We start from the raw sequence: 27,666 nt of genomic DNA on the forward strand, positions 1-27,666 counted from the left end.
AGATGTGCAGGGAGCTTGTTGAGCCCCTGATGAGGAAATGTTAGAGGGGTAGAAAGTTTATACATGAATTACAAAAAACAGCATGACTAAGAAAAATGTCTTTGTGTTTGTGGGTGTGTTTCCAACCAAATAATTGAGTGCATATTTGAGAGATGAACATAAATATGGAGCTTGAGAAAGTTGCCAAAGTTTGTTCTCTCTCCCTCTTGGTAACTTGTTTTGGAGGAGGGGTTTCTTGGAGGATAAGGGGTAGGAGGAGTGTCCTGGAGGCCACTGGGAGCCTCCCCCGGGGCTTTGATAGGCTGACACTGTTGTGAGTGAGTACAGGGGAGGCCAGTAGGAAGGTGAGTGGTCTGGGAGCCTGTTAGGGGGGCAGGCAGCTGCACAGAGCAGCAACCACTGCCTCTTAAAGCCTAAGGTAGTCCTCATTACAGCTACAGACTGATAGACAGAGAGCAGAGAGGGCTGGAGACAGGTCTGAGAGAGGGAGAGGGAAGGACAGCGAGAAACTGTGAACAGGGAAAGTTAGACTATAAGCAGTCCTACTTGTGTGTCCATGCTTCCTCCCCTCTGCACTACCTGAGGCACACACACACACACACACAGGGAGGTGTTTCAGGGAGGCTAAGAGGGCCGACTTTCCAGAGAAGAAGGGAATTAAACACTTTTGTTTTCAATCCTCTGCATCTGTACTCAGGACAAAAAAAAGGATTACAGCTTGTTTGCCTTCACCACTTGTTCCACTCTTCTCGCTGCACATTGTCCTCACTGAGTCACTTTGGAGACTTTGGATACAACCTTCTTGAACTGTTGGTAGGAGCTCAGAGAGGCATGGCACATGGACAAAAGAGCCCCAGGTGGGCATTAACCCAGGGCTCCTTCAGCCTGGCACTGGGCCTGTCGCTTTTCTCCCTCCTCCTCCTCCCCCTCACAGTCTCGGCCGCAGATGAGTACGACTACTACAGCTGGCAGTCGGACAACTTCCACAATGGCCGCTTCTACACCAAGCAGCCGCAGTGTGTGGACATACCAGCTGACCTGCGCCTGTGCCACAACGTTGGCTACAAGAAGATGAGACTTCCAAACCTGCTGGACCACGAGACCATGCCAGAAGTCAAGCAGCAGGCAGGCAGCTGGGTGCCCCTCCTGGCCAAACGCTGCCATGCTGACACCCAGGTTTTCCTGTGCTCCCTGTTTGCACCTGTGTGTCTGGACAGGCCGATCTACCCATGCCGCTCGCTATGTGAGGCTGTGAGGGACAGCTGTGCTCCGGTCATGGAGACCTATGGCTTCCCCTGGCCGGAGATGCTGACCTGTGATAAGTTTCCCATTGATAACGACCTCTGCATCCCCATGCAGTTCACTGGGAACCAAGCAACCCCGCCACCAGGTAGGTCAACTGTGTGCACATGAAACCATTCTAACACACAAGCATTAACACAGTAAATATTGCAGTGCACACTTAGAATTAAGAAGTCCATAATGGAGTTGGACAAAAGTCTGAATGCAAAAACCCTTAGTTCTGTGTCCTCTCAAAACGGATCAAATTTTCAAGAAGAGTCAACAATTTAAACTCTTAATTTATTTAAAAGACTGCAAATCTTTCCAACACAGAGTCATGCTGCTGTATTAGTTATTAATATTTTGTCCAAAACATGGTATACACATGTTTGTTAATTAGATTTTAAACAATCATTACAATTTAAAAAGATACATGGGTTGAAAAATAAAATATTTGTAATTGAAAAAATGTAATGTTATATACTTCTTCTACTATTGAAATAAAATAAAGCTGTCTACAATGAAAAGAGATGTGGACATAGAGTAGTTTTGTTAATGACTTGAACCATCTTGCTTCAAACATTACTGAAGACAGTCGAGTGTCGAGATACTTAAGGAACTTGAAAATGGCTTTGAGGCTCTTATGGTTTCCCTAAACTAAAATGATGACAGACAGAGCTGTAAATGAGAGACTATCCAGAGAAGTTTAGTGAGGTAGACGTGAGCAGGAAGAGGCTACAGGGGAAAGTTCCTGAGTGAGTGGACGGTTCAGGACGGCTCCCTGCCATCTCTCCCCCCTCAGGGGTGCGACAGAGACAGGCCAAGAGAGACAGACAGACAGGAGACTGAGAGACTCCGGCAGTCAGATCGCCCCCTGAGTTAAGATGAATGGCCTGTAATGTTAAACACATCAGAAGTGGAAAGGTGAAACACACTCACATGCAAACACACACACCTTTATCAGCAGACATCAATCAACAGCTAATCAATCAATCCAACAAGTGAGTGGATGGAGAATGTCTCATTTGGAGCTGTCATGCATGCAAGCTGGCCTGCAGAGTGTCTTTAAACGGACCAAAAGAAAACCAAGACGGATGAAATATGAAGGGAAACATCAGGGTTTTTAGTAAGGATTTAATTCACAAAAATGGAAAATATGATTTAATTTCTCTCAGGCAGCGAGCAAGACGACAGACAGATGGAGTGAGTTGGAGAGGAAGAGTGGGAACTAAATAGAAAGAAATAGGTGTGTGCGTGCATGTGTGTGAATTCACAGCGAGAACTTAAGCAGCCTATTCACAAAAGCAGTCAGCGCAGAGAGGGGGAGAGAGAGAGAGTCGATGAGGGTCTTTAGACACTGAAGGGGGGGACAGTCCCCACTGTGTCCCAGCCTGCTCGGCCTTTGTTGGGTCTGGCAGCCAGCCGGCCAATTAGCTAGAAGGCCAATTACTGAGCTCCCGCTAATTAGTGGACATGACAGGACAAGAGAGGCAGAGGGAGAATGGGAATGGCTAAAGTGTGATTGTCCCGAATGGAGAGGAGTGAAAGGAGAGGAGAGAAGAGGGAGGCTGGGGAGTGAAGAGAGGCAGACAGTGCAGAGAAAAGGGGGGGGGGGGGGGGGGGAAAGCTGCTTCTTACAGGCTCTCTGCTTTCAATAAGGACTGCAAGAAAATGCTTTATTCTTCTCTTTATTCCACTTCTTGCCTTTTACAGTTTATAGCCATTTCTTATCGAATAAAGATTGAAAAGTTCTTAAATGGAAAACATTTTTTTCCAATCTATAACTCTTAGATTTCAGCCCCCTTTTTTCAGTGGCACATCTGTTCTACTATAAAAGTCAGATTTTGTTGAGTAAGACTCTTTCTATCTTGACTTTAAAAAAGAACTTTGCGTAATTTCTCGGTATCATTTTAAATTAAAAACATTTTTATGGCTTCTTTGATGCTTTTTTAAGTATTTTGTTTCCTTCTTGATAGTTAATATTGTTTTTTTTAGTACTAAAATGGCAGCCAACATCTTTTTTTTTCCTGTCAGTTAAAACCAGCTGTGTGACACAACTTTGCTTTTTATCACTAATGTTCACCGTGATCTGATAGCTACTGAACTTTCTCTCCAGAAAAGTAAGAACGAATAGTTCAAGGATGCAGAGCTGTCTTATTCCATTAGAAGAAAAATGGCGTCTGTTTTTGTAGGACTGGTGTCAACTATGTGACACTTTGGCTTTGCAGGAACATAACTCATTCTAGTACACGCTCCTTGAGAGGGAGGCAGCTCAGACCTAACATGTCACCTCCTCCAAACAGGAGACTGTTTGTTGATGCTATCTAATCAAATCATGATCAGAGGCAGTTAGATTACGGATAGTGGTGAGATAGCGGATCAGGGAAAATAAGTTGAGGGATATCTGTTATTGAGAAATGTTGTGCCGGGAGAAAAAAAAAGAAACAATAAAAGAAATGTTGCATGGAATTTTGAAGAAATGAATAAAACATGGGTGATTGGTTGAGCTTAAATGATTACATTTAAATGTGTGCTTGTGTGAAAGGGTGTAAATGTGTGTTTTTGAAACCGAGAGTGAACCCTGTATCACTTGTAGCCCGGAGGCTCAGTCGCTGACATTTTGTTAAGAACCAGAGATTCTCAGATGTGCCGACAAGGCCATTCTGAGGACAAGCTTTTGGCTCTAAAACAAACGCGCACACACAAACACACATGCACACATGCAAAAACAAAGCCAGCAATAACAAAAAGAAATCTCAGATTAAATCTATTACAGAAAGTTTCCTGGGAACCCTCTTTGTCAAAGGACATGGATTATTCTCGTCACCCAGGATCAAATGAGGACTCTGGTGGTAATCCAGGTGAATCTTTGGGAATTGGATCAAGTGCAGGAATTAAGTGCCGTCCTACCTCCTTGTCTTGGAGGCCCCGATGCTATCTGAGCTGTTCTGTGATTACATGATATAGCACGGTTGGAGGGATCCTGTGGAAACTAGCAGTACAGAATTTAGGTTCACTTTCCAACTTTCTGTCTGTGTCAAAGAGAGGAACATCCCAACCGGCTGAGCTCTGGTTTTGTGTGAGTGTGGGATTGATTTTTGACACGTGTGTGTACTTGTGGTGACATTTTTGCGTGTATGTGTGTGTATGGGTTGCGATGATGAGGTAGATATTGTGGCAGGGGAGACCAGCCGAGTGCTGACAAAAGAGGGCAGAGGCATCCAGGGAGTGAAAAAAAAGCCAGCTGAGTCCCGTCTGTCTGTTAGAGCAAAGTTAATGCTAACTTAAGGATTTAATCATGCTGCCTTTAGCCGCTATCAGCATCAGCTCATCATTTCGGGTATGAAAGCGTAGCCAAGATGATGCCCTTTCTTTTAAGGTGCATGGGGTAAACTTCATAAGCAAATTGCATGTTTCATTGAATCTTCAACACAATGTGCACGTTGTCTGGTGAAAGTGGTAAAATTGCGTAGTGTGAAAGATATTGTCTGTCCTAGTGTAAGTTACAACCATGCTATAAGAGACAGGCAGCACTGTCGGGTCCCCAGCAGCACAATGGGTGCTACTCATGTGGCCCTGGCTGCTATATGAAAGGGAAAATGTGATCCAACGCTTTGTGCATGGAAGACTGCCTCTGCCTTTTGAGGATGTATTTTCTCTGCTGTATAAGATTCCTACAGATGCGAGGAGGGCCGTGTTTTCGGGGCCCCGAAGGCTGCCTGTGGGTTGTATTTAAGTCCTCCTCTGTCCGTCTGCATGCCGCATTAAAACAGATGTTAGGACCTCGGACATAAATCACACGCTGCATTTCATCTCCGGCACAGTACCGTTTTATGTCATAAGTGTTGCCCTGCTCGTAACTTACAGGGCCCAAATGAGGTGTGAGATAGTGACCCATGCATAGTTTAAATGGAACGTTCCTAACATAAAACAAAGTCAGTGTGACGGTCGGCCAGCAAGGGACAAGATACAAGACACTTCAGGGGGTCAAATGACAGATTGGTTGAATTGAGTTGTCTTCTGTGTGAATATGTGTGAATGAGAAAGAAAACGGTTCGGAGCAGACGTTTGTCACTTTGCACTTTCTGGAAGTGAGAAATTTGGGAAAGTATTGCAAACATGAAATGTCATTTGAATATTTTCAGTAGTGCATTTAAGTGGTCGGAAAAGGATTTCTGAGTGTCATCTAATGACAAATGAAGTCTTTAAGGAATCAATTATAATCAGGGCGTCAACATAATTACAGAAACTGCAGAAAGCAATTTCCTATTGCACCATCTTGTCACCACAAAATGAAAATATCTTCATTTTGTTGTCATGTATTCAGATGTCAGAGCAGACATATGTTTTAGAGGAAAACTTTATTTTGGCGCTCAGACTTGCTTCCTTATAGTGCTTCTCTTTACCAAAACAATATAGTTATTTGAAACTTTAACCAATAATATGAAAAGTCTCAATCAATAGACTTTTAAAAGTGTCTTTAATACGTAGGAGATTTTGTTAAGGTTGGATGAATAAGTTGTTTAAGCATGTCTCTATCTTCTTTTAAACCTGGTTATTTGAAAGAAAGAAGAAAATGACATTGAGGGAGGAGAAGGAGAAAGTGTATTAACTGAGCTATGACTAAGTCAAGTTGTGTGGTTAAATTACTGGACTCCTGCCGTATGTCGTTTCCACTCTGGTTCGCCATTTGAAGATTAACAGACGGGTTTTTACAACAGACCACCTCCCTGTTCACCCTGCTCCCATCATCCTCCTCTCCTTATGCTTAATCATAGACTCTTGACCTCTTCCTCCCCACCAACAGCTCTGGGAGACAATACTTCAACATTTATCACAGTGATTGGAGCGTTAAAGTTTCTGTAATAAAGCCAAAGTTAAGTGTAACCCAGAATGCAAATGATGAAAAGCAGCACAAGAGAAGTGGTCCAAGTCCAAAGTCAACCAAAGCAAGAACGCTGTGCTCACAGTTTTATCGCACTGAATGGTAGAACCTGCTTTGATATGAAGGCAATATACACGAATGAGCTCAAAATACATGAATGAGCTCATGTCAAAATATTGCTGGGGATAAATGTTTAAAAGGAAAAAAAACACATTAGCCACGCAGGACTGATTTCCATCACACATGACAGTGAACCTCCAACAGAGACCAGACCTTGATAGGGGCAGCCAGTCATTGCTTAATTGATTTCTCAATGGCATCCAAATGGTTGTTTTTTCGCTTCAAGCTCAGCAAAGTCTCATGGAGGGGGCCAGTTTCTCCTGACACATGCTCCGGCATCCACACAACTGGGCATCCTGCCAACATACCACCCCTGTGAAACCAGAATGAATTGCGGTGGAGTCTGAATCAAATGCAACACAGCTTCAAGGGAATCATTCAAAACAGACAAATACAGATTTTGGCGTTGATCTTGACCAGTGTGTGTGTGTGTGTGTGTGTGTGCTTGTATGTTTCCATGCCAGTCTACATGTCAGCACCAGACAATTAGAGGCTTGACCCTGTAGGCCTCGCAGGTCCCGCTATGGAAAGCATGGGAAGGAAGAAAAACTGGCAGCTACTCTTCAAGAACATGGTTCAACTCTCTCTGACACACGCACACACGTACACACTCGGTGACGGTTCGGGGGTTCACCTCCCCACGACCCAAGCAGCGAAGCATGCTAAACTTTGACCCTTGTCATTATCTGCCCAGACGCTGAGGTTTGGGCAGGGGTGATAACCTTTGAGCTCTGACTCTTAACCCAGGGGCCTGGGCTGGACTGTGCTGGGATAATCCTTTGTGTGCAGTGCAGTGTGTGTGTAGGCACTAAGTATGTCTTGATACCAGAATTTTAACAAATGTAGTAAAAATCAAACGATATCAATTCATGTTTTGATGCCACAGCAACAATTAAAGAAGTCCTAGGCAATGGACTGTGGAAATTGCACAAATACATTGATAATATAGACACAGTGTTATCACTCATAATTCAGTTGAATCAACCTGTGAATTTGAATTGACCACTGCTGCACTCCCTCTTTTGCTCGTGGCAGCTTTGGTTTAAAAGACATTTGTACTTTTCAGATGTGTCGAACATTAGAGAAAAAGAGATTGTAGCTTTATAAAACACGTTATGGAAAAGTATCAAAGTTTTGAGTGTACAAGTGTGAGCTGTGTGTGAGTGTGACAATCATCTGAAAAGAGCTTTTGTGGGAGTTATCCGAACATGGTTTGAGTCTTGCAGTAATTGAATGACAGAAAATTTAGCTTCACCCCCCTGAAAAAGGCTGCTCACTCAGGCATATCTTTGCTCATGATATTTCTCCGCCCTGTAGGTTGACTGTATACATGGGATGTTGGGACAATTTAGAAACCACGTCCTTCCCCTCTCTATGACTCCTTCTAATATTATTCCTTGTTGTCTGGATTGGCCCAGGGCTCTGTTTTGCAGATGAGTGGACTGATATGAGATGTGTGCAGCTACAACCAGCCCCTCTAGGATTACATGGAGTTTATGTTGTAATTTTCATAATAAAGTTTTATATTGAAGAGCCTTTGGAGAAAATTGCAAGGTAGTATGAATCCTGTGTGTGTTTGTGTGTCTGAGAAGGAGCAGAATAAGTGCTTTACAGGCCTAGACAAAAAGAAAACTGAGAAGGAAGATGGTCAATGGATAATAATTTTTCACATTTACAGGCATATTTTGGCAGGTATGTACCAATGACAACATATTATCAATGAATCGTCTCTATCTCCTTCCAGTGTCCAAAAATGAAGCTTTATTACAGAACCAGAATCAGCAATAATTTATGTTTCCCCAGGGGGAAATTTGGTAATAATATCATTGTGACAGGCACTGACAAAGGCTGGTTGTGTCATTTGGAGCCAGGTCCTGCCCATTCCGCTTGTCAAAATATTCAATTTACAGATATAATGGCAAAGATCCCTCAGGTCAGTACAGTCCACAGCTGTGCAGATTCTGGTGTCCGTTTGAAGATGATACTCATGGTTATGTATACTGTAGTTAAACAACTCCTGTGTAAGTCTTCATAAAATGTCCTCTCGTAGTTCCTCCACTACTCTGATAATCCCGTAGAGAACTCTCCAGTCACCGTTGTCATCTATCAAATAGTTTATTAAAACTCATAAAAATCTTTTGGCAAAAAAAACGAAAACTTGGATATAAATCATCATCATAAAAACTAACTATGATGCCTGAAATCGGGTTTGAGAAAATGCATTTTTCTGTTTGACCCATGTCCCAACTGTTAACATGAAGGAGGTTATGAGCTAGCAAGTCAGCAGTAGGGGCTCTAAATATTTTGGCTTCACTCTGATAGCCTTTGTGCTGACTATAGTTTTATACAGTCCATGGTCTTTACTGTAAATGTGAGTGTTTCATTTTATAAACAAGCAAAATGTTTGAAATAGGGGAAAAAAAAAAAAAACATCCTCCGTCACATTGTGTATCTCTATTGTGTGGGTGGCACAATATAAACACAGACCAAAATCACAATAAGTGAGGTTAAACATGCTTTTGGAGTGAAGCAGACATGACCATAAATTTGGAGTTAAAAATAAACTGAACTTGTTTCTTTGGTTTTCTCTGGCTGTTTCACAATGTGTGGTTGCTGTGTGGCCTAAGTGCTGCTAGCTGTGGCTGTGTACAGAATCACTTTTCACCATGTTCAGCTGTTCCTGCAACAGCATTTACCTTTCTGCACAGCCATGACCACGCCTGCACCACCAAAATATACAAGGCCCAGAATAAAAACATTTTGTACGGTTTAATTGCAGGGCAAACATCAGTCAGCCTGCTGGACTGCATATTCGCTCCGCAGCAAATAGCCTCTGACACGAAGAGGGGGGCGAGAATAAGTGGTTCAAAAGTGTCCATGGCTTAACGATTTCATACTGAGTGGCTTCTGTTTGCACCTCACCAACATTTACCCCAACTCAGCCTTTATATATATATATATAAAAAATGGATCTGGTGTAGATGCTAATGACGTATTATCTTTCTGTCCCCTCAGTGTCAAAAGTGTGCCCTCCCTGTGACAACGAGTTGAAAGCAGACAACATCATGGAGCATTACTGTGCCAGTGACTTTGGTAAGTAGGAGCACTTAGGAGTATGTGGGGAAGAGTGAGTGAGGAAAATATAGGACTGCATAAAGGAGGGTTTGAGCCAATCTTAAGTTTAAACAATAACTTGTTTTCCAGAGTTTTGGATACACATTTAATAATCTGAGCATAACTTTGATTTGTCTGCATTAATGTTTTATAATGAGATGATGAGTGACATATCAACCAAAGTGGGATTGGTATTAAAATTGTAAAAAAAAAAAAAAAAAGGTTTTAAGAAAGGTAAGGCTTTTAAGTAAGGTAATTGCACATAAAGTATCAAACATTTAATCAATCAATCAATTCATCTTTATTTGTAACGCACCAATTCATAACACGTGTTATCTTAAAACAAAAAGAGCAGGTCTAGACCGTACTCATTATTTTATTTACTGTACAGGGACCAAAAATGTTAATTTAGCGAAGCAACAGTGGCAAGGGGAAAACTGTTTTAACAGGCAGAAACAGGAACTGAACCAGATGTTGACCAGCCCAACAGAGCAGCAGCAGCAACAACAACAACGAATGTAACACATTTACTGTATAGATACAATGTTGGTAATAATGGTAAAAGGTATGTGTTGTATAAGCAGTAACAATGAAGAATGATGATTGACTGATCATTTTGGTAGTTAATGATAAAAGTCTAAACATCTTCAACTGTTATCGTAATAACTACATTAACATAGCAAAGTTAGTAGGTGGGCTACTGCACAAAATAATATTTCTGTACATTACAAATAGGATGCACAGTTCTATGCTCATGTATAAATATGAATGAACTAAAGCCTTTGGTTTCAAACCAATTTATCTCCAAATTACATAAATCAGCTAAAATGTTTAAAATGTTTAATCACTTAAGTTCTGCTTTACTTTGAGTTAAAAGTTACTTTGCTGGCAGGTATGAAAATAAGGTTTGGGCTTTTTCTACTGCTAATTTATTGCTTCAATTTTTTGTCTTTAGCAGAACCAGATGTTTTTTTTTTGTTTTTTTTTTTAAAGTCAGACAGTAAGAAGCTAAAGACACATTAATGTATCAATGTTCCCATGACCTTTTTCTTCACATAAATTGATAAATTATTTTGAAAGTTTTTTCAGTCCCAATGGTGCTTTCAACACCATTTTTTAAACTTTCCGACATTCCAGCTTTACCGCAGTTATGATCGGCACTCATAGCCAAAACGCAATTATTCCATTATTTCTGCTCATCAAGGCTGTTGGCCCCTCACACTTCACAGCAGCAGCATTTCTGCCTACATGGACTATTGCCTCAGTCCTGAGAGTTAATGACACAGTGTTCTGTATTTTCACTGTTCAGATGATCCTGCTCTTTTTCTATTGGCGAAAAAAAACTTCTAACCCAGGGGTCTCGTGAAGAACTTGGCTCATGTGTCTAAACAGATTAGTGGGAATAGTGTAATTGAAAATGAAATGGGGCTTGCCCAAAACTGAAAACCATTTTCTTATGCTGTAAAATCCCACGGAGGAATTATCTGCAGTTTCGCAATGTGTCTCCTAGTCACCAACACCTACAAAATGTCCTGAATATACAGACCATGACCCTTTATAAATCATAACTTGATGAACACCCAACACATTGTGTCCAGCTACAACAACAAAATTCATCTTTATGCACTTTGCTCAAAATCTGAACTGCGGCCAATATTTAGGCTCATCCCTATAATTAATCACAACTCAAGATAATTATTTGTCTGCTTTATTCGGGGATTACATTTCTCAATCTTAGAACATGTGGGAGACAACAACGCAGAGATTCTTTCTGTTCATTACAATGAAACATCACCACATGTGTGAGCAGATAGCCGGCAAAAGACGGACATTTTATTGGCTATTAATGTATGTGGCATTGGGGATGAGTAGAAAAGTCAAGATAAACATGACGTATGGATTTGAAGATCAAGGCAAGAATGACTCCACCATGTTTCAGAATAAGGCGATAGCTGATTCCAGCTTGATCTCACGCCTCCTGAATGTTTTACCTATTCATCTTCAGACACTATTTGCCCTCAGAGCATTTATGTACTCAGTGTTTTATTACAGCCTACTTTTGATGTCTGATCTCTTCGCATTCCTTGTTGTATCATCCAGCAGTAAATGACAAGTACAAGAAAAGAATAAGGGAGGGAAGTAAGTCTTAAAGTGTACAGACAAGCTTACACCTGAGGGGTGAACTGCAAAGCAAGTTTAATAGGTACACAAGGTACGCTGAGCCTAAAGTCAGAGTTTTCATTGTTAAGAAGCTGGATCTCTTTTGACCTGGCTAGAACATCGTGTTTACTTATGCTTATCATTGTTTTTACTTTAATTAAGTTGTAAAGGACCGCCTCTTCACTAATACTTTACCTATTGATATTCTGATAGGCCGTCATAGATTCTCAGATGAGAGAGTATGTATATCAAATTTCATATTTTCCCCATAGAATTTAATGTATAAAACATGGTCATGGTATCTGTGATGTCACCTAATGTATTGGTTTGTGAAAAGGTGTTATAAATGAACTATGGCAGTTGCCATATTGGAAATGCTGACTAATAACTTCTGGCCAATTGAGAAGCAGACAAAGAATTGGAGTTGAGGAAGGTGGAATGAATATCTTGGTAGCTCATACACAGCCATCTACCACCCAAACTATTACAACTGTTTGTCAACATGCCCGCCTGCCAGTCAAATATGTCATATTCCCTCAGTATGCCCACTTATGGACAACTCTGAGCCTTAAATATAATATAAAAAGATGATTTGTAAATAAATGTACCATCCATAGAATTAAAAAAAAAAAATACCTTAATAAACTATTGAGACCAAAAATATTTATTGAAACATTAATTAGAAATGTGTATTTGTGCTGTGTATTTTTCCACCTCTACGTCCCCTTAGCTCACTTTAGAAAGAGAAGGGTTTGTGTAAATACATAAGCAAAGCTTGTCAAGATGACACTGGCCAGGCTGCACTTAGGGCCTCACAGAATCACTTTGGACTGAATATGGACGTGCATTCAAAGTGATTCCGGAAGGGAAATTATTCAATCAAATTCATCTTTGAAGACACATGAATGCATTCATTCACAAAAGCACACACTCACTAATGTACGTAGGCACGCACATAAAACACCAGTCCTCAGTGAAGGAGTTGGATGTGAATCAGATTGCAGATGAGAAGCTGCAGCCCAACAAACATTCCTTCTTTAACATGCTATCGCTTAATATGTACTGCACTGTGTACACGTATCAGAGTTTACCCGGAGATGTTTATGCAACCATAGACGAGCAGGCGAGAAGTGAAATGGCGATCATCCAACCGGCCTGGGTACATAGCAAGGTTTATACCCACCCCGCGCCTTTGCCCGGCCCATGATTAATTTCACCTGTCAAAATGTTCACCCAGAGAATTCCTTTCTCACATGTTTGGCAGTTTAAAATTGTAATCTCTCATGTGCTAAACTATGAACTTCAATCCCAAGGCTCAAACTGAGTTTGTTCAAATGGATTTTACTGAAACTGAACTCACAATATATACTGAAAATTGTAAATAGATGCCATGTTCTTTATATTTTGATAAAACTATAGGATTGCCGCGCATAGTAAGAACAATATTCCAAACACTTAAATCAGCATTTAAAACATCAGAGACAGTTCCAAACTGATAGGGATTATTTAGAAACATAGCTAAGAAGTAAAGACTTTCAAACTGAGAATCTGTCTCAGGTGAGAGTATTGTCCAAATTATGAAGACTTGACCCTCGTCTTGGACTTGGATTGCATGAGACATGAATTATTTCATACCTTACTCCCAAAGCTTGGTGTAGACTGAGATTTGAGAACACATGCAACCAATTTTCAAGTTTTTGCATGGCATAAACAAAACAGCAGAAAAGGGCTTGTATAGCCAAACTGCTTGCTTAAATGCAATACTTTGGCCTTGTTCTTTAAGAAAAATGTTTTGTCAATGTCTAATTGTCAGCATTCAGAAAACTCAGAGAATTGCCATTAGCTTATGAAGACTCATGACGTGTCCTCACTGTCAAGGGATCAAGGGTTGACTTGAATCGGCTTCCTTGGTTCTAACTCACAAAACCTGTCACTAGTTTTTAATGGCTTTTCCCCACGTCACACATACAAACAAACCCACAGGATGCAGTTTTTATACGCTGCAGGAAAAGGTAAATGATGATACTCAGGAGAGGTGTAAAATAGCTGCTTCCCCGGCAAAGAGCTTAGTGCTGGTCTTACAGAAACATTACAGCTGCTTAAGGGTAGAGGGTAAAAGTGCAATACAATTGTCATATATACAGCGTGTAACAGAGTGAAAATCTCTTTCTCCCTCAGCCCTCAAGATGAAAATCAAGGAGGTGAAAAAGGAGAAGGGCGATCGAAAGCTGATTGCAGCGCAAAAGAAGAAGAAAGTTTTAAAGCAGGGGGTCCTGAGGAAGAAGGACCTGAAGAAGCTGACCCTGTACATCAAGAACGGAGCCAACTGCCCATGCGCCCAGCTGGACAGCCTGGGCACCAACTTCCTAATCATGGGCCGCAAGGTGGACCAGCAGCTGCTGCTCATGTCTATTCACAAGTGGGATAAGAAGAGCAAGGAGCTCAAGTTTGCCATCAAGTACATGAAGTCCCACCAGTGTCCCACCTACCACACCGTCTTCCAGTGATGTGTCTCACTTTTCATAGATTTAACGATCATTCCCCACATTCCACCCTGTTCAAAGCAGATCTTAATATCATTTTCAACATTGTATCTTTAAAATCCAGATCCTGGCAAATTCTATTTCTGGCCAACTACTTTATCGTAGAAGAGGATGGGAAGGGTTTCTTCCGAGATTAAGGATAATTCTGGTAGTCTAAGGGGTCAACCTGATCTGCTTAGATCAATCACACGTTTTTTAAAGTTAGAGAGTTGAGCAGGTTGCACCATCGGCAACTCCCTAAGAATGAAAAAATCTCCAAAGAAACAACAGATTTTGAACATGTTGGATGAGATTATTTTAAAAACAGACTATGTCATATTTCCACTTAAATGGGAATACTCTTCCTTAGCAATTATACTTTACTCGTCTGATAGTGCAAATCAATCACTTGTATGTTATCCTAAAGAAACTATAAAAATGAGACAGTATCATTAAGAAACAGTAACCTTAATATTTGAGGCAATTATTGGAGGGAAATTATGTTTGATAATGTCTTGATTAGATGTACAGAACAGGACAATGGGCTTTGATTCTGTATAAGGCGAGAAATTATACCCAACAATAAGACTCTGCAAAAGGCAGAATGGCACAGAGCCCCAAGAACAACATCAAAGCAAAGGCATGTAGATGATCCACCTAACTGTATTTTATGATCATGTAAAAAGTAACTCAGATTAATACTAGATGATTAGAAAACTGTGCTTTTATTCTTTTATCCCTGCTGGGAAAGAAGACCGATTGGACAAGACAGACTGGCAGACTGGATGATGCTTCCACTGACTTTGTACAGCACTGTTTCTGTGGCCTGAAAGAGGGGAACTTGAATATATTTTGCTTTTTGAATTGGAGGGAGGGAGGTTGTGGTAGAGAAAACATGTTTCTCAAAACGAGTGGAGAATAAAAGAAGAAGGAGAGAGAAAGAGACTCTGGACAGAACCTACAGTGTTGGGTTGATACGTCTCTGGTACTCGCGACTTTTGACTATCACTTTCAATCTTTCTTTTTTTGTACTCAAGTTTTGAATTTTCTTCAGTTAAACTTATATTGTATAAAAGCAGAAATCATACATACAGACATAGCACCTGAATTCATTGTTTCCATAGCAATTAAAGATGAAAATTTAACTTTTACAATACTTTCTAATCAGTTAACCTGTAAGTAGTCCTGTTACTGAAATACGACTTTGTTTTACAAGAAAGTAAATGAATAAAATATATTTGAAATTTTTATAAAGAATTTATTTTGAAATGTGCCATTTATTTGTCATTATGACTGACCTACAAAGAACTTTCTTTTGGACAACTTGTTAGTTGGGCTAAGAAATACACAGCGGGAACTTGTACTATTTGCACACTATATGTGGTTCTCTTTAATTCCACTGCATTTAAAATATATTTGGTTAAACGACTGAGTTTCCTTTCCAGCGAATCAACTGCAGTCAACACTTGCCGTTGACAGAAAAGGAAACTCCGATTTAATATTTCTTAATTCCATTTAACAATCCAGATGTCCTACTAGAACATACAGCAAAGCTTTAAATGGACAAGAACAGATTGTGAGTTTCTACACGGACTGCCTGATACCCTTCATTTGTATAACCTCAATTACTATTTGAAACGCCGAAATCCTCGAGATTCACTCTAGGCCTTTGGCTCTACACAAAGCCTGGGCTACAGAACCACCAGTTTTTAATTCTTAAGAGTAAAGGGGTGACGCAGACAGACAGCAGGCTGCAATGTGAGCGACCAAGTTTATCAAAACCACCCAGAGGTTAATCAGTCCAGACGCACACATAACGAATTCACGGCAGTGAAAAGAATTTGGCATCTTTGTTCTCCAAAATTGCAAAATGGATCAATTGTGAAACTGTACAATTTTTTATAGTTTTCCGCCCATATTTCCCGAAATGTGGAGACTTTTGGAAACTGTTTGGAGTGTGAAAGCCAGTAAAGTGATGACCTTTTTCCATCTGATTTTTGAGATAGAGCATACTCTGGCTCTAAAGTGTGGAATGACAGAAACAGGACAGGACAGGGGTAATAAGAAGAAATGTGTTGGACACGAGTGATTTTTATAGACTTTAAAACATTTAAATCCTCTGTGCATGATCAAACAAGATAAAAACCATGCAAGAAATTTTAATGTCATACAGGTGGATATACAGTGTTGCTTAGAGAGATGCAATGAGCGGCTTTCATAAAACAAGATGTTTTTAATCAGAGCGAGACAATGAAGAGGGAAGGTGAAACAGGAGACAAGAGAGAAACTTGGCTGGATCCCAAAGACGTCGATCAGCACCTTCTCAAAGGTCACTTAGTCTAGTTAATAAGGGGCTGATGAGGGACCAGCAATACACAAAGAAACACACATGCACACACACACGCACACACTACAACTTAAAAGACACATTTTGGGACAGTTTTTAATACAAGCTTCCATTGTCTCACTTAGCTCCTCATTTTAAACATAAACCAATTCAATCAACATACATGAACTGTAACACTGACTGGTTACATGTCCTGCTTAATAGACACCACTACGACAGGACACACATTAAACACTAAAAAACTGACCAGAGTGGTTGTGACAATATTTTTTGATTAAGAACATAAACAACAAGTGATCTAAAAAATGTCCTCGTTTACTGAATATATTACGATGCTGTAGGCCACTGTAAGATAGGTATTCAAGTGCACTCACACACACACACTTTCAAAGAAAGGTCACATTGTCTGTTTTTATTGCACTGTGCTGATAAGAAGCACCTTTTTTCACGCATGCACGCATGAACACAAAAGAAAAACAGATTGAATATTCTTAGAGTTAATTGTATAACTTGTTTTTGTTAATTGATTGATTGTTTTCTAAAGTTCCATGTCTTTTGATTACAACCAGAGAGATTGGTGTGATCGACCCAAATTAACTTTTTTCACAAGTGAAAATAATTTCCCTGTGTGATTAAGTTTATTTGGTATTTGAGCTGATGAAATCTGAATGTTTACACTGTAAAGATATTCATATTTTTTAGAAGAGGAGTGCAGCAGGAATGATTCCTTTAACCATGAAATGGTTTTTTATTCTCAAAGTCAGGGTTTTTATTTTTAATTTTTAAGTATTTTTTTGGGGCCTTTTTATCTTTACCAGACAGCTGAAGAGAGACAGGAAACACTGGGATGGTAGAGGGGTGGACGACATGCAGCAAAGGGCCGAGGACACATCCAAACCCACAGCCGCTGTGAGTCCAGCCTCCAAACATGTGGTGCGAGATACAACCACTAGGCTATCGGCAGCCAAAGTCAAAGAGGTTTTTTTTTAATATTAATTAGATAGGCTAGATAGGCTCCGGTTTTAACATATAATATTTTCACCTTTTCTGTTTTGACAATTTACCTCAGTAAAAATGACAAACATGAGTTGAGGTGTCTTAAAAAGTCAGTCTCCAACAAGTAGTTGATGAGACTTTAGACTAATCATCATCATCAACAAAGACAAGACATTAAAGTCATGTAACCCTGGTGTATTTTATTTACTTCCTTAGGTTGGTCTTTTATCTGGTAAGAAAATTCCCACTTCAAAAATAAGAAAAGTGGTGATGATTTCTGAAGATTAACGTTTTACCCAAATAGTCAGTCTAACATGTCCTGCTTAGGCTGTTTCATTCATTGTCTTTGGACAATGTTAAGAACATTGGCAACAGATAACAAAAATTCTTAAAACAAGTAAAATTGCACTAATGACTGAAATTGTTACCAGTTGTTAAATAAAAGTCTGGAAAAATTGGAAATATCAAGATTTAATTGGATCTTGTCAATTTTCTTTTAACTAAAACTTGAACGCAGCTCTTGAACACAAACACACACACCCCCAAACACATGTACACACAACCTCATGTGCACGATAATCGGATTTGACTGGTCTACCTCACCAAAAAAAAGGCCATTATATAACATTCTGGAGGGTCAGAAGAATTTCTATTAGTTGCAGCATGCCTCTCTCTTTACCCACTACACAAGGCACCATTAAAACAGCATTAGTCAGTAAGCCAACATCTTTCTGGTCTGAACCACAGACCACCTGTCTGCAGGAAGGGAGGACAGCACGGAGAGAGTCGTACATTCATGTAAAAGAAGGGAGTTTTTGGAAACAGCAGCACATAGGATAGGAGGACTGCAGTGGCTCCGAGCCTTGGCCTGCCTCACTCCGTAAAATGCATTAAAGATGTGATGTTTTGTTGTTGTTGCGCGTCTGGTGAGTGTGTTTGCTGATGTGTATATGCATGCCGTGTAGACTCCCTTTAAAAGGCCTAGGGGCGAGCCAGGGAATATTTTTTTCCTTATAATAAAGTCAGAGAAACTTTCTCCATGTTGTACACTCACAGTGAGCAGGCTGCTCCCCACAACACAGCTCCCATCTACATGCACACTCGCTCCAGCTGATAAGCCGCTTTCAGCTGGCTTAGTGATTTTCTCAGTCATGATGAATATAAATGATAAAAGGGGATTGTTACAGTAATTTTATTTCTAAACCACTGCAATGTGGAGCCTGAATATCTTTAACAATGAATGTGGAATATGAAATCAGTGCTCTTCAGACTTACAGGGATAATTTGTTCTCTCTGTCACACTCTCTCAGTTAATTTAGCAACTTGTTAAATCATCTCAGACTGGTGGATGTGAGTGCTTGCTTTTCATTCTGCTGATTTGCTTATAGTCCTCCTTTCTCCAGATGTGTAAAGGTGTATCTGATACAGATGTTTCCCTTCCGCCCCTTGTGGGTAACAACCCTTCTATCAGACTTTGTTGATTGATGTGCATAGAGCTACAAGGACTTTATGGAAACAGGTGTACCGTATTATTAATAATTCTACTTGATATATTTGACTGTGTATTAGCGAATCTACTTATGAATACAGGAATGACAGAACCAGCAGCAGTTCAACAGTTATTCAAATTAAGTTTTACAGAGAAAAAACATAACATGTAGATTCTGAATCATGAAGGCTTTCTTTATTTTTGCCAAGAAGTACACGAGGTGTGTTATTATTAGTCCTATAATTTAAGCCTAGAAAGGACATCATTCTCTTTATTGTACAGTAATACAAGTTATAGTTTTTCTTCAGATTATCTGGAGTGATTTAATAATCCTCCATCAATTTAGCATCTTTCAGTGACTAAGTTATCATATTTTAGTGTATATTAGTTACATTCAGTGATGACCTGATGCCTCAAAATGGTAATAATCAGTAACTGAGCAGTCATCAGGAATCGTTTTAATTAAAACTTGTTCTGTTACTTATTAATAATCAAGTGACGGTTGACTTCAGCACATCTGACAGCTTTCAACTCCTCAAATTATGCAGGAGTGAGCGAATTCCTCCACAGTTCCTCCACCCAGTGAGTCATTCAGTCGATGAATGAATTATGCGAACTATGCTTTCAAACCAAATAAGGTGGAAGAAAAATAGTCCTTGTATTTCACAACCAATTTAGTTATTTCAAAAAGGTGTTCATAAGGGCTCTATACTGGCAGGACATTGGTCATATAATACATATGAGGATACAGTGGTTAATATGCAATACACTAATAGATACTACATACTAAGAGAAGCCAGAGGCAAATTTATTCAGCATAAAATACTCTGTAGATATTATTACACCACTGCGAGACTAAATAGTATGGGGTTATTAAAAGACAGTCTATGCTGGAAGTGTAAAACATAAAGTGGCACATAGATTCATGCTTTAAGGGAATACCTAATAGTTTTCCCATTATGGAAAAAAAACTCTACAACTTAAGAGAGGATTGTTTAGAATGCCAACTGCCCCAATCACCTCAGCTTTGATTTAAGTAAATAATCATATACAACATTAACAACTGGTTTAATAACATGTCCACGGTCAATTCTGAGATATTGGAAAGAGCTAAAAACCCTGACACTGAAAATGTGAAAAACTGAACTGGAAAAATTAATCATCTAAGGAGCTATGTGACAGTTTTAACTATATCTGAAGAAAGCTACCTGTTTTTGTCAGGATGTTGATTGCCTGTTAAAGCACATTATTATTGATGATGCTTTTTGTATTAATGTCTCTAATTTGTATTAACCCTTTACAAATGTCTGATATGTTATCTGCCTCTTTAGTTTTTTTTTCCTTTAAGGTTTGGTCCAAACCTGTCTCATAATGAAATATAAGTCATTAAAGGTCATTAAGGTTTACGTTTATAAATATATATATATATATATTTTAAATGGCATACCCTGACGTTGCATGAGTTTTCATCTAGTTAATAAAAAGTAATCGTAAAAAAAAATTAAAAAGTTGAACTTTTTCAATGCAATCCAGACTGTGATTGGAAATGTTTTTTTACAGTAGTAAATAAAATAACAATTTCTCTTAACGGCACTCTGCTGCATATCCTTTTTGTCCACATAGCTATCCAATGAAGGTAGCAACATGATGTGGTTGAGTGAGAGAAGTAATGGGTGACTGTCACATATTAGCGTGTCCTTGTTCAATCTGTGTTCCCCTTTGACTTAGTGACACAATGACACTGCGACAATGACATTCAAGGCCTGTCAGCTGACCTGTTGCACTGGGGTGATAAGGTTAGATCCACCATGCACACACACACACACACACACACACATACATGCACAATAACATTGACTTGGGGAAAAGAGGGCAAAGGGACAGAGAAGGTTCAGGGAAAGAATTGTGGTGGGGGGGCTGGATAAGAAAACACCCAAGCTGCTCTCCAGGGACTTTGGCTCTCGGAAACAATCACATTGGCCTCAGTGTCTCCTCTGCAGTGGAAAAATGAATAAATGAATAGGTGGAGTAGAAGGCCTCCCATGTGCCCGGTCCTGACGCCATGTGTGAAGGCCATCAGTGTGTCCCAAACCTGCTGTTTCCCCACTGAACCAACATGTCAGCGACAAGATTTACAGCCGTGTGGAAAGAAGTGACACACATACACAAACTCACAAAATCATGAAAGAGGATAAAGTAATAGTTGCAGCTGAACACCCATCTGTGTTTATACAGGAGAGTGCCAAGATCCAAAGGCAAATATAAAAACAAATATTGACATCAACAGACGAGTGGAAACAAAAGTTTACACACCCATAGTGCACGGACAATTACAACCCTCAACGAGCGCAGAGATTTACACCCATTAGGAAAGACAGGCATCAGCAAATAAATAAATCTGTTTCCCTAGAGACCTGTGGACCTCTTTCACTCTCCGTTTGTCAGCAGAGGTCAAGGTCAGGCAGGGATGAGCAGAAGGTCACAAGGAGAGAGATGAGAGTGTGTTTATGTGTGCGCGCGCAGTTTAACCAGTCAGCATGCACACACACGCACACACACAGAGTCAAAGCCCCCCTTGGTGGCGAAGGTTTAGCAGCCTCCATGTTTTGGCAGTCAGGTCGTGACCGCTGACCCCATCAGACCCGAAGAGATGAGGTAGTCAGGTCAGCAGGGACGGTGGCCACTAACTGACATAATCTCCCATCTCCTACATGTCTGTCTCTTTTCAGACAGAGCAGGCTAATCAGTGTACCTCAGTGAGGTCAGCGTGGCATTCTGCTATTGTTAGCTGGAAACAGTCCCTGTGCTATTGTGAGCTCTGTAATCAAGTGTCTTCCCTCTTTCCAAGAGCAGTCAACGGTTCCTTAAGAGACACAAAAATAAACAGATTTTCAGATTTCAATGATTTTTATTCAAGGGAATTTTTGGGTATGGATTAGGCCTGCTTTACATGAGAAAAATATGCAATGTACAATACCATTGTCTAACATTTCCATATCAATACGAAGTGTCATAAATAAGCAAATATATGATAGCCCATATTAGTTCGAACTCGCAGTTGTATTTCTCACCACTGAATTGGAACCATTTAGTCTGACGGTAGCCGACGGCTCGCTCTAGCTTCATCTGAATGCATCAAAGTGGTGTGAAAGAATGGAAATTATACCCAGGTCTCTATCTGATACAGCTACATGGTTTAAGAGAGTTGTTAAAAAAAATCACATAGAACTCACTGTTGTTGTCTGAGTTTGCCATCTTATTTTTGCTCTTCACCTCAAATGAGACAAGTAAGTGTTTCCAGAATCAAAATATACATTATTCTTTGCTTGGCTGTATTGATTTAAATGAATATCAACTGAAATTGACCAGCCACAGTGACAACTTAACATTGTTGCCTCACCGATCAAAGGACACCCCATTCACAATTCAATGACTGAAAAGGGAAGATTCCCAATCCTCACATCTGAGTAGTTGGAACAAGGAAATATTTGGAATTCTTGATTAACACGAACTTACTGACTGACTTAAGGACTGATTTTTTTCATATCTTGTAGTTCTAGTTTAGCCCTCTCTATTAACCCTAGTCACAGCAATTACTGAAAAGCTTGATTGGATTACACAAGTGTTTTCATCCTAATTGGCCTTGTTAGGGAGTCCCAAAGCACTACTTAAGCCTGTTTTAGCCTCCTGCTCAGTCTTTCAATCATCTGAAAGACTTTAGCCTTAGGCCAAGAGACTCTGTTCCCTGATGAAATTCTTAGACATTCTTATTAACTCTCACACAAAGAGAATAGCTTTTATCATTGTGTCATTATCATTGATCCCTTTCTGCATCTCACACCTCTTTTCTGCCAGGCTTTGCTTACAATAAATCCAAGGATATCATCACAAAGGTCCCAGGGATGACAAAACATACATCTGTCCTATAACTACAGGACTGAAAACACTCCTCCCAGCTGGAAACATGTACAACATTCAATTAGCAACCTTGTAATGGTGCTTGAAAAAACATTATGCTTATCTGGCACTGAAAAGATGGGATTACTTAAAGATTAGCGTTAAGCACTTATCCATATCTCTAAAGCAGGGTGTCTCCAACATGTGCTTAGAATTTTAATACGCAAATGAAACCCTGATTTTAAAACTTAAGCAGAAAGTCACACCACTTAAAGACAGAAGTCTTTACCATTAAGCCTTCTTAAATAAATATTCACGGAAATCTGCTATAACCTAAGTTCTTAAATGTTTCCCCCTGGTATTTGTTCTTGGTGTGAATACAAACTACTCAGACTTGATCATCTGAATCCTTTCCATGAGCAGACTGTTTGCCCAAAAACTCTCTGTACTTTCCTCCACTGCCTAAAACAATAACCCCACCAAATGCAGCTCCACAGAGCCAGCTCCACAGCGATCGCTTCTCTGCGTTTGAAGTGTTTATGGACATTAATGATCCAGCATTTCAAAAAGAGCAGCACATGTTTGGCAATGCAGACCACTCGGGCAGGAGGAGGAGGAGGAGGAGGCATGTTTCAATGGAAAATGTTTCAAAATAATAGTTGTGTTGTTCTGTATTGTGGGATACTAGGGTTGTGTGGTCTAAGTCGAGTGAGTGCCCGCCGGAAGCCAAAATATCAAGAATCTGACCCCAGAGACATCGAGACGTGCAACAAAAACAGGTATGTCTGTACAAGTGAGAGCATCGCAGCAGTGAATACAGATTTCAGAAGTACCGATGTCATGATATTCTCCAGTCAGACCTGGATAACACTTAACCAGCTCCTTCTTGTAAAACACAGTGAAAGAATGCAAACGTTTTGAATATATATTATGTATCATTATAAAATGTGATTGTTCAAAATCATTCTTAAGTTGCTAAAATAAAGGGAAATGTTGATTATGTTAATTCCATGAGCCTTAAATGACATCTTCATATTACTTATTTGTCAGTGTAAAACTTAAAGATATTAAACTAACAGTGAAGTATAGCAGATAAAAACAGCAAATTCCCATGTTTGAAAACCTGAAGCAGCAGATGTTTTGCCTAAAAAATTTGAATATTTATGATAGGGTTTGGCCAGTTGACTGTATCAGAGGAGGCAGCTAGGCCGGTTCCAACCATCTTGTTTTGGCAAAATCAATGTCAGTCAACACAGAGAGCAGAGCATTCGATAAGGCATTGAATGGAGGATGTGCGACAGGGTAGAGACATACTTTCCAGCGTTGCAGATCCTCAATTTCTATGACTTTTCGACACTTAATAACACTTAGTTTTGTGGTCATTGTGTGACTGTGTTCTGTAAAGTTTACAACCTGAATGCTTTGTGTGGAAGAACATATCCACTATCCCACTGCTATGCCGCACCCAGCAGTGCTTTCATAGAACAGTACTGAATAAAATCAGTCAGTTGACAGACAAAGATTAATAAATGATTCGAGCAATTTGTCCTCGAAAAATGGCCCAAAGTTGCCAGGGCAAGCTCCAGAAAGTAGAGATATGTATTTTTCTGTAACATTGTGGAACAAACTGTTGGTTTTAGACAATAAAGGGTTAAAACACAACATAGGCCCTGGGAGATTGTGTCGACCATTCTGTTAAATTTTTAGAATCAAATGATCAAAAACACAATCTCAGAAGTCATTGGCTATCATCGTCCAAGAGTGGATTGTTGGCTATGCATGTATGCGGATGTCTGTTTTATTGAGATAAATTTAAAATAAATACAGATTATTAGATTTCAGATGGGTTTTTACAGCTGATGGCTTCTGCCTCTTTTGCTATCCATGCAAACTGTTCTCCTGCATACAGCAAATCCCTTCTTAAAAGCCAGTCGACAGTATTACTCATTTTATTACTTCCAGTACCAAAATTGTGTCCGTTGCCTACAGATTCTGTATTTTGATGTAAAATATGTTACGATGTGACAAATAGTAAGTTAGTTGGACGTATAAGCAGCAGAGAGAGCAGGAAAAATACAGCTCTGGATTCCACCACAGACCCTTTTGTCGACATCTAGCAGGACTGGGCCAGATGTAAATGGTTTATGCAGATTTTTTTGCTAACATGGGTTTTAAACCTTTTGGACTCTTTAAACATGTACCAATGTAACTGGAGCAATCATTTTCATAAATAGGTTGAGTAATTCTCACATATTGTGAACACTGATCTCTGGCAAGGACAAGCACGTTAGGCATTCCAGCAGACCCACCCTCTGTTCATTCAAAGTTGTTTTAATGGATCTTCCTACGTCGCTTTTCACTTTTATCTGTTCATCTCTACATAACTGTGTCTGCATGTGCCGCTCTGTTTCAGACATCAGAGTTTAAGGGATGAGAGACACAGTGCAGAGCTTCCTGGAGACCTTTGAGAGAGACCGAGAGGACACAGGTTTTCACCACACATCAGTCAGCCTCCTCCAAATCCAGACTGAACCTATTTAAAGAGCTGGAGCTTTTTCTAAAGCAGAAAAAAAGTCACGCGGCAGTTTTTGGATACAGATAAACAAGACTAAAGAAAAGACAGGAGGACGCCTCAGCGGAAAAAACCCTTACATACAGGTTTTTACTATATTCTGTCCAATCCCGTTTTATTTATGACACATTTACACTAAAAGGCTACATAGGGCATCAGAGGGAGACTTTCATTTACAAAATAAATGGACTTGTGTAAACCTTGTTGAGATGGTGTTAAAACTAGGCCTGTGCATGAATAAAAAAACAAAGAAAATTGGCAAGTTGAGATAAAATTGCTTCATATTACAACAATGATAAGAAGCAGGCAAATAAATAAATAGACAAATATCAAAGTATGTATTGAAGCTATAAATCACATTGTAATTCTATCTGCTGTTCTACATGCTTTAAAACATTTTTACTTTAGCCCTCCCTATTTGTATTTAAGAAAAGCTATTTTCCCCACCGAATTGGCACCAATCTATTTGAGGGCTGGTTAAAATGAAAAAGGTGTAAAAGCATGACCATACTGTATACCAATTACATATAATCATTAATTCTTTGGTTATTTATTGGATTAATTCAGACTTTTGTGATGTGTTAATTGCGGCAGCTCATATTGTGATTACCATGAAATTGCAATTAATTGCAAAGTGCTACTTAAAACCAGGTTTTTGTCACGTGAATAACTGTAAACCCAAATGCACATGTGGTAAAAATGCACCAGCTGAAAGTAATATGGGGAAACAGACCCTCAGCATGTTTCATGAGTAGATACAGTTAAGGCACGTGCATCTGAAAGCACTTAAATCAATCTTACTGTGATGAAGTCATTGCTCTGTGGATTGCTTAATAGCCTAAATGATATGCAATAGCAGTGAAGCTGGCACATGGTGACAGAGTTAGTTTGGAGTACAGGATGAAGAGAGGCACTACAACATACAGCATTCTGATGTTATAGAAAACACTGAAAATGACCTACAGCCCTTTAAATACCACCATGTTTGTTGGTTTTCTGGTTTCATATCTTGACGTTGGGTCTTCAGGTGGGTCAGGATGAAGCTTTAAAAAGCAGCCAGGTTTTTGTAGCTTACATACAATGAAAATCTGAAGCCCTGAAGGTCAAGCACTGCATATGGATGTGTCTTTTATAATGTCTGTGTCTCCCTTCCCTCTCCTTTAATACATATTTCATTATGCTGCATGGTACGGATTTCTCTCCCCTTCACTCACAGTGTCTGCACCCCGCCCCTCCTCCTCCTCAGAGGGATGAAGTATTTGTTTAGTTAGACTCAGTGAGATCACAGCCACTAAGAGGGAGCGGGTGCAGCCATCCAGACCGCATGGTGGGACAATACACTGCTTTTTAATTACACTGCACCACACAGTGAACATTCAGAACGTTTCAACATAACTCATGACCTGCATTAAATGAGCTATGTCTGCAGGGGATGGATGGATTTTTCTGTAAGTAAGAGAAACTTCCCTTGCTGTCAGATGGACCACCATGCAATCTTTGTGGTTTTCTCAAGGACTTAAAGGGTGTTATGAGCCCAAGGGATCATGGGATAAGCGTGATCTCTTTTTCAAGCCACACAACAGACTACACAATCCTTCTACTTGCATTATGTAAAAGTGAGAAGCTGCTCCCCCTTTACAATGCTTTGTTAGAGCTGTCAAGTACAATGTTTTTAAGCTGATCCTTAAACAAAAAAAAGTCACAAAAATGTACAAATCCAGATAAGTGCAATAAATTAGCATTATAATCTACAGTGGCTTACTGTATATTCTTTCAAGTGTTGCCTCAATGCTTGCTGTTAAATCCTCTCAGTCCAATGGGAGTCTGAAGAAGAAGGTTGTATTTGTCAAGCCCAATCTCCAAAGACATGAGTAGTATATGAATATATGAAAGTTTATACTGTTTAGATTCATTTGCATCAGTAAATACAGGACAGTGGAAATTGTCAGAACTCAGGGAGCGAGAGAGTGGGCCTCTGTACATGGGGCGCACACTAACCCCTTGGCCACCGACGCCACAATATTGAGCTTTTGAAAAGCATTTAGACTAATTGTTTAGAATCAGATACAGAATCTGTTTTACTGGCCAGGTGCAAGAACAAATATATGAAATGTGACTGTTATGATGATATGTACAGCCCTACATAAGATAGTGGATGCGGTGGTAGGAGTGCAAAGGATACTGAAGTTAAACAACAAGAAAATATATATATTTTGTGCAACAGATGGGTTGAATTACATGAGGTAGATTTTTACAGAATTTACATTAAAACAGTGAGCAGAG

At 39.8% G+C, this 27,666-nt stretch overlaps 1 protein-coding gene across 1 annotated transcript; it reads left to right on the top strand.

Moving 5' to 3' along the window:
- Positions 1–363: 363 nt before the first annotated feature.
- Positions 364–19,552, top strand: sfrp5 (secreted frizzled-related protein 5). The gene is made up of 3 exons (XM_061039781.1): positions 364–1,390; positions 9,302–9,379; positions 13,739–19,552. Exons 1-3 carry the CDS (start codon positions 832–834, stop codon positions 14,065–14,067), a joined length of 966 nt encoding a protein of 321 aa, XP_060895764.1. The 5' UTR covers positions 364–831; the 3' UTR covers positions 14,068–19,552.
- Positions 19,553–27,666: the final 8,114 nt, after the last annotated feature.

The sequence above is a fragment of the Labrus mixtus genome, chromosome 6 (genome assembly GCF_963584025.1).
Source record: "Labrus mixtus chromosome 6, fLabMix1.1, whole genome shotgun sequence".
NCBI lineage: Eukaryota > Metazoa > Chordata > Actinopteri > Labriformes > Labridae > Labrus > Labrus mixtus.

Excerpts from the sequence above, each read along its gene's own strand:
- sfrp5 (XM_061039781.1), top strand. The coding sequence starts at position 832 with ATGGCACATGGACAAAAGAGCCCCAGGTGGGCATTAACCCAGGGCTCC. Across the intron at positions 1,391-9,301 it reads CCAAGCAACCCCGCCACCAG|TGTCAAAAGTGTGCCCTCCC; the intron begins GTAGGTCAACTG and ends CTGTCCCCTCAG. Across the intron at positions 9,380-13,738 it reads TTACTGTGCCAGTGACTTTG|CCCTCAAGATGAAAATCAAG; the intron begins GTAAGTAGGAGC and ends TTTCTCCCTCAG.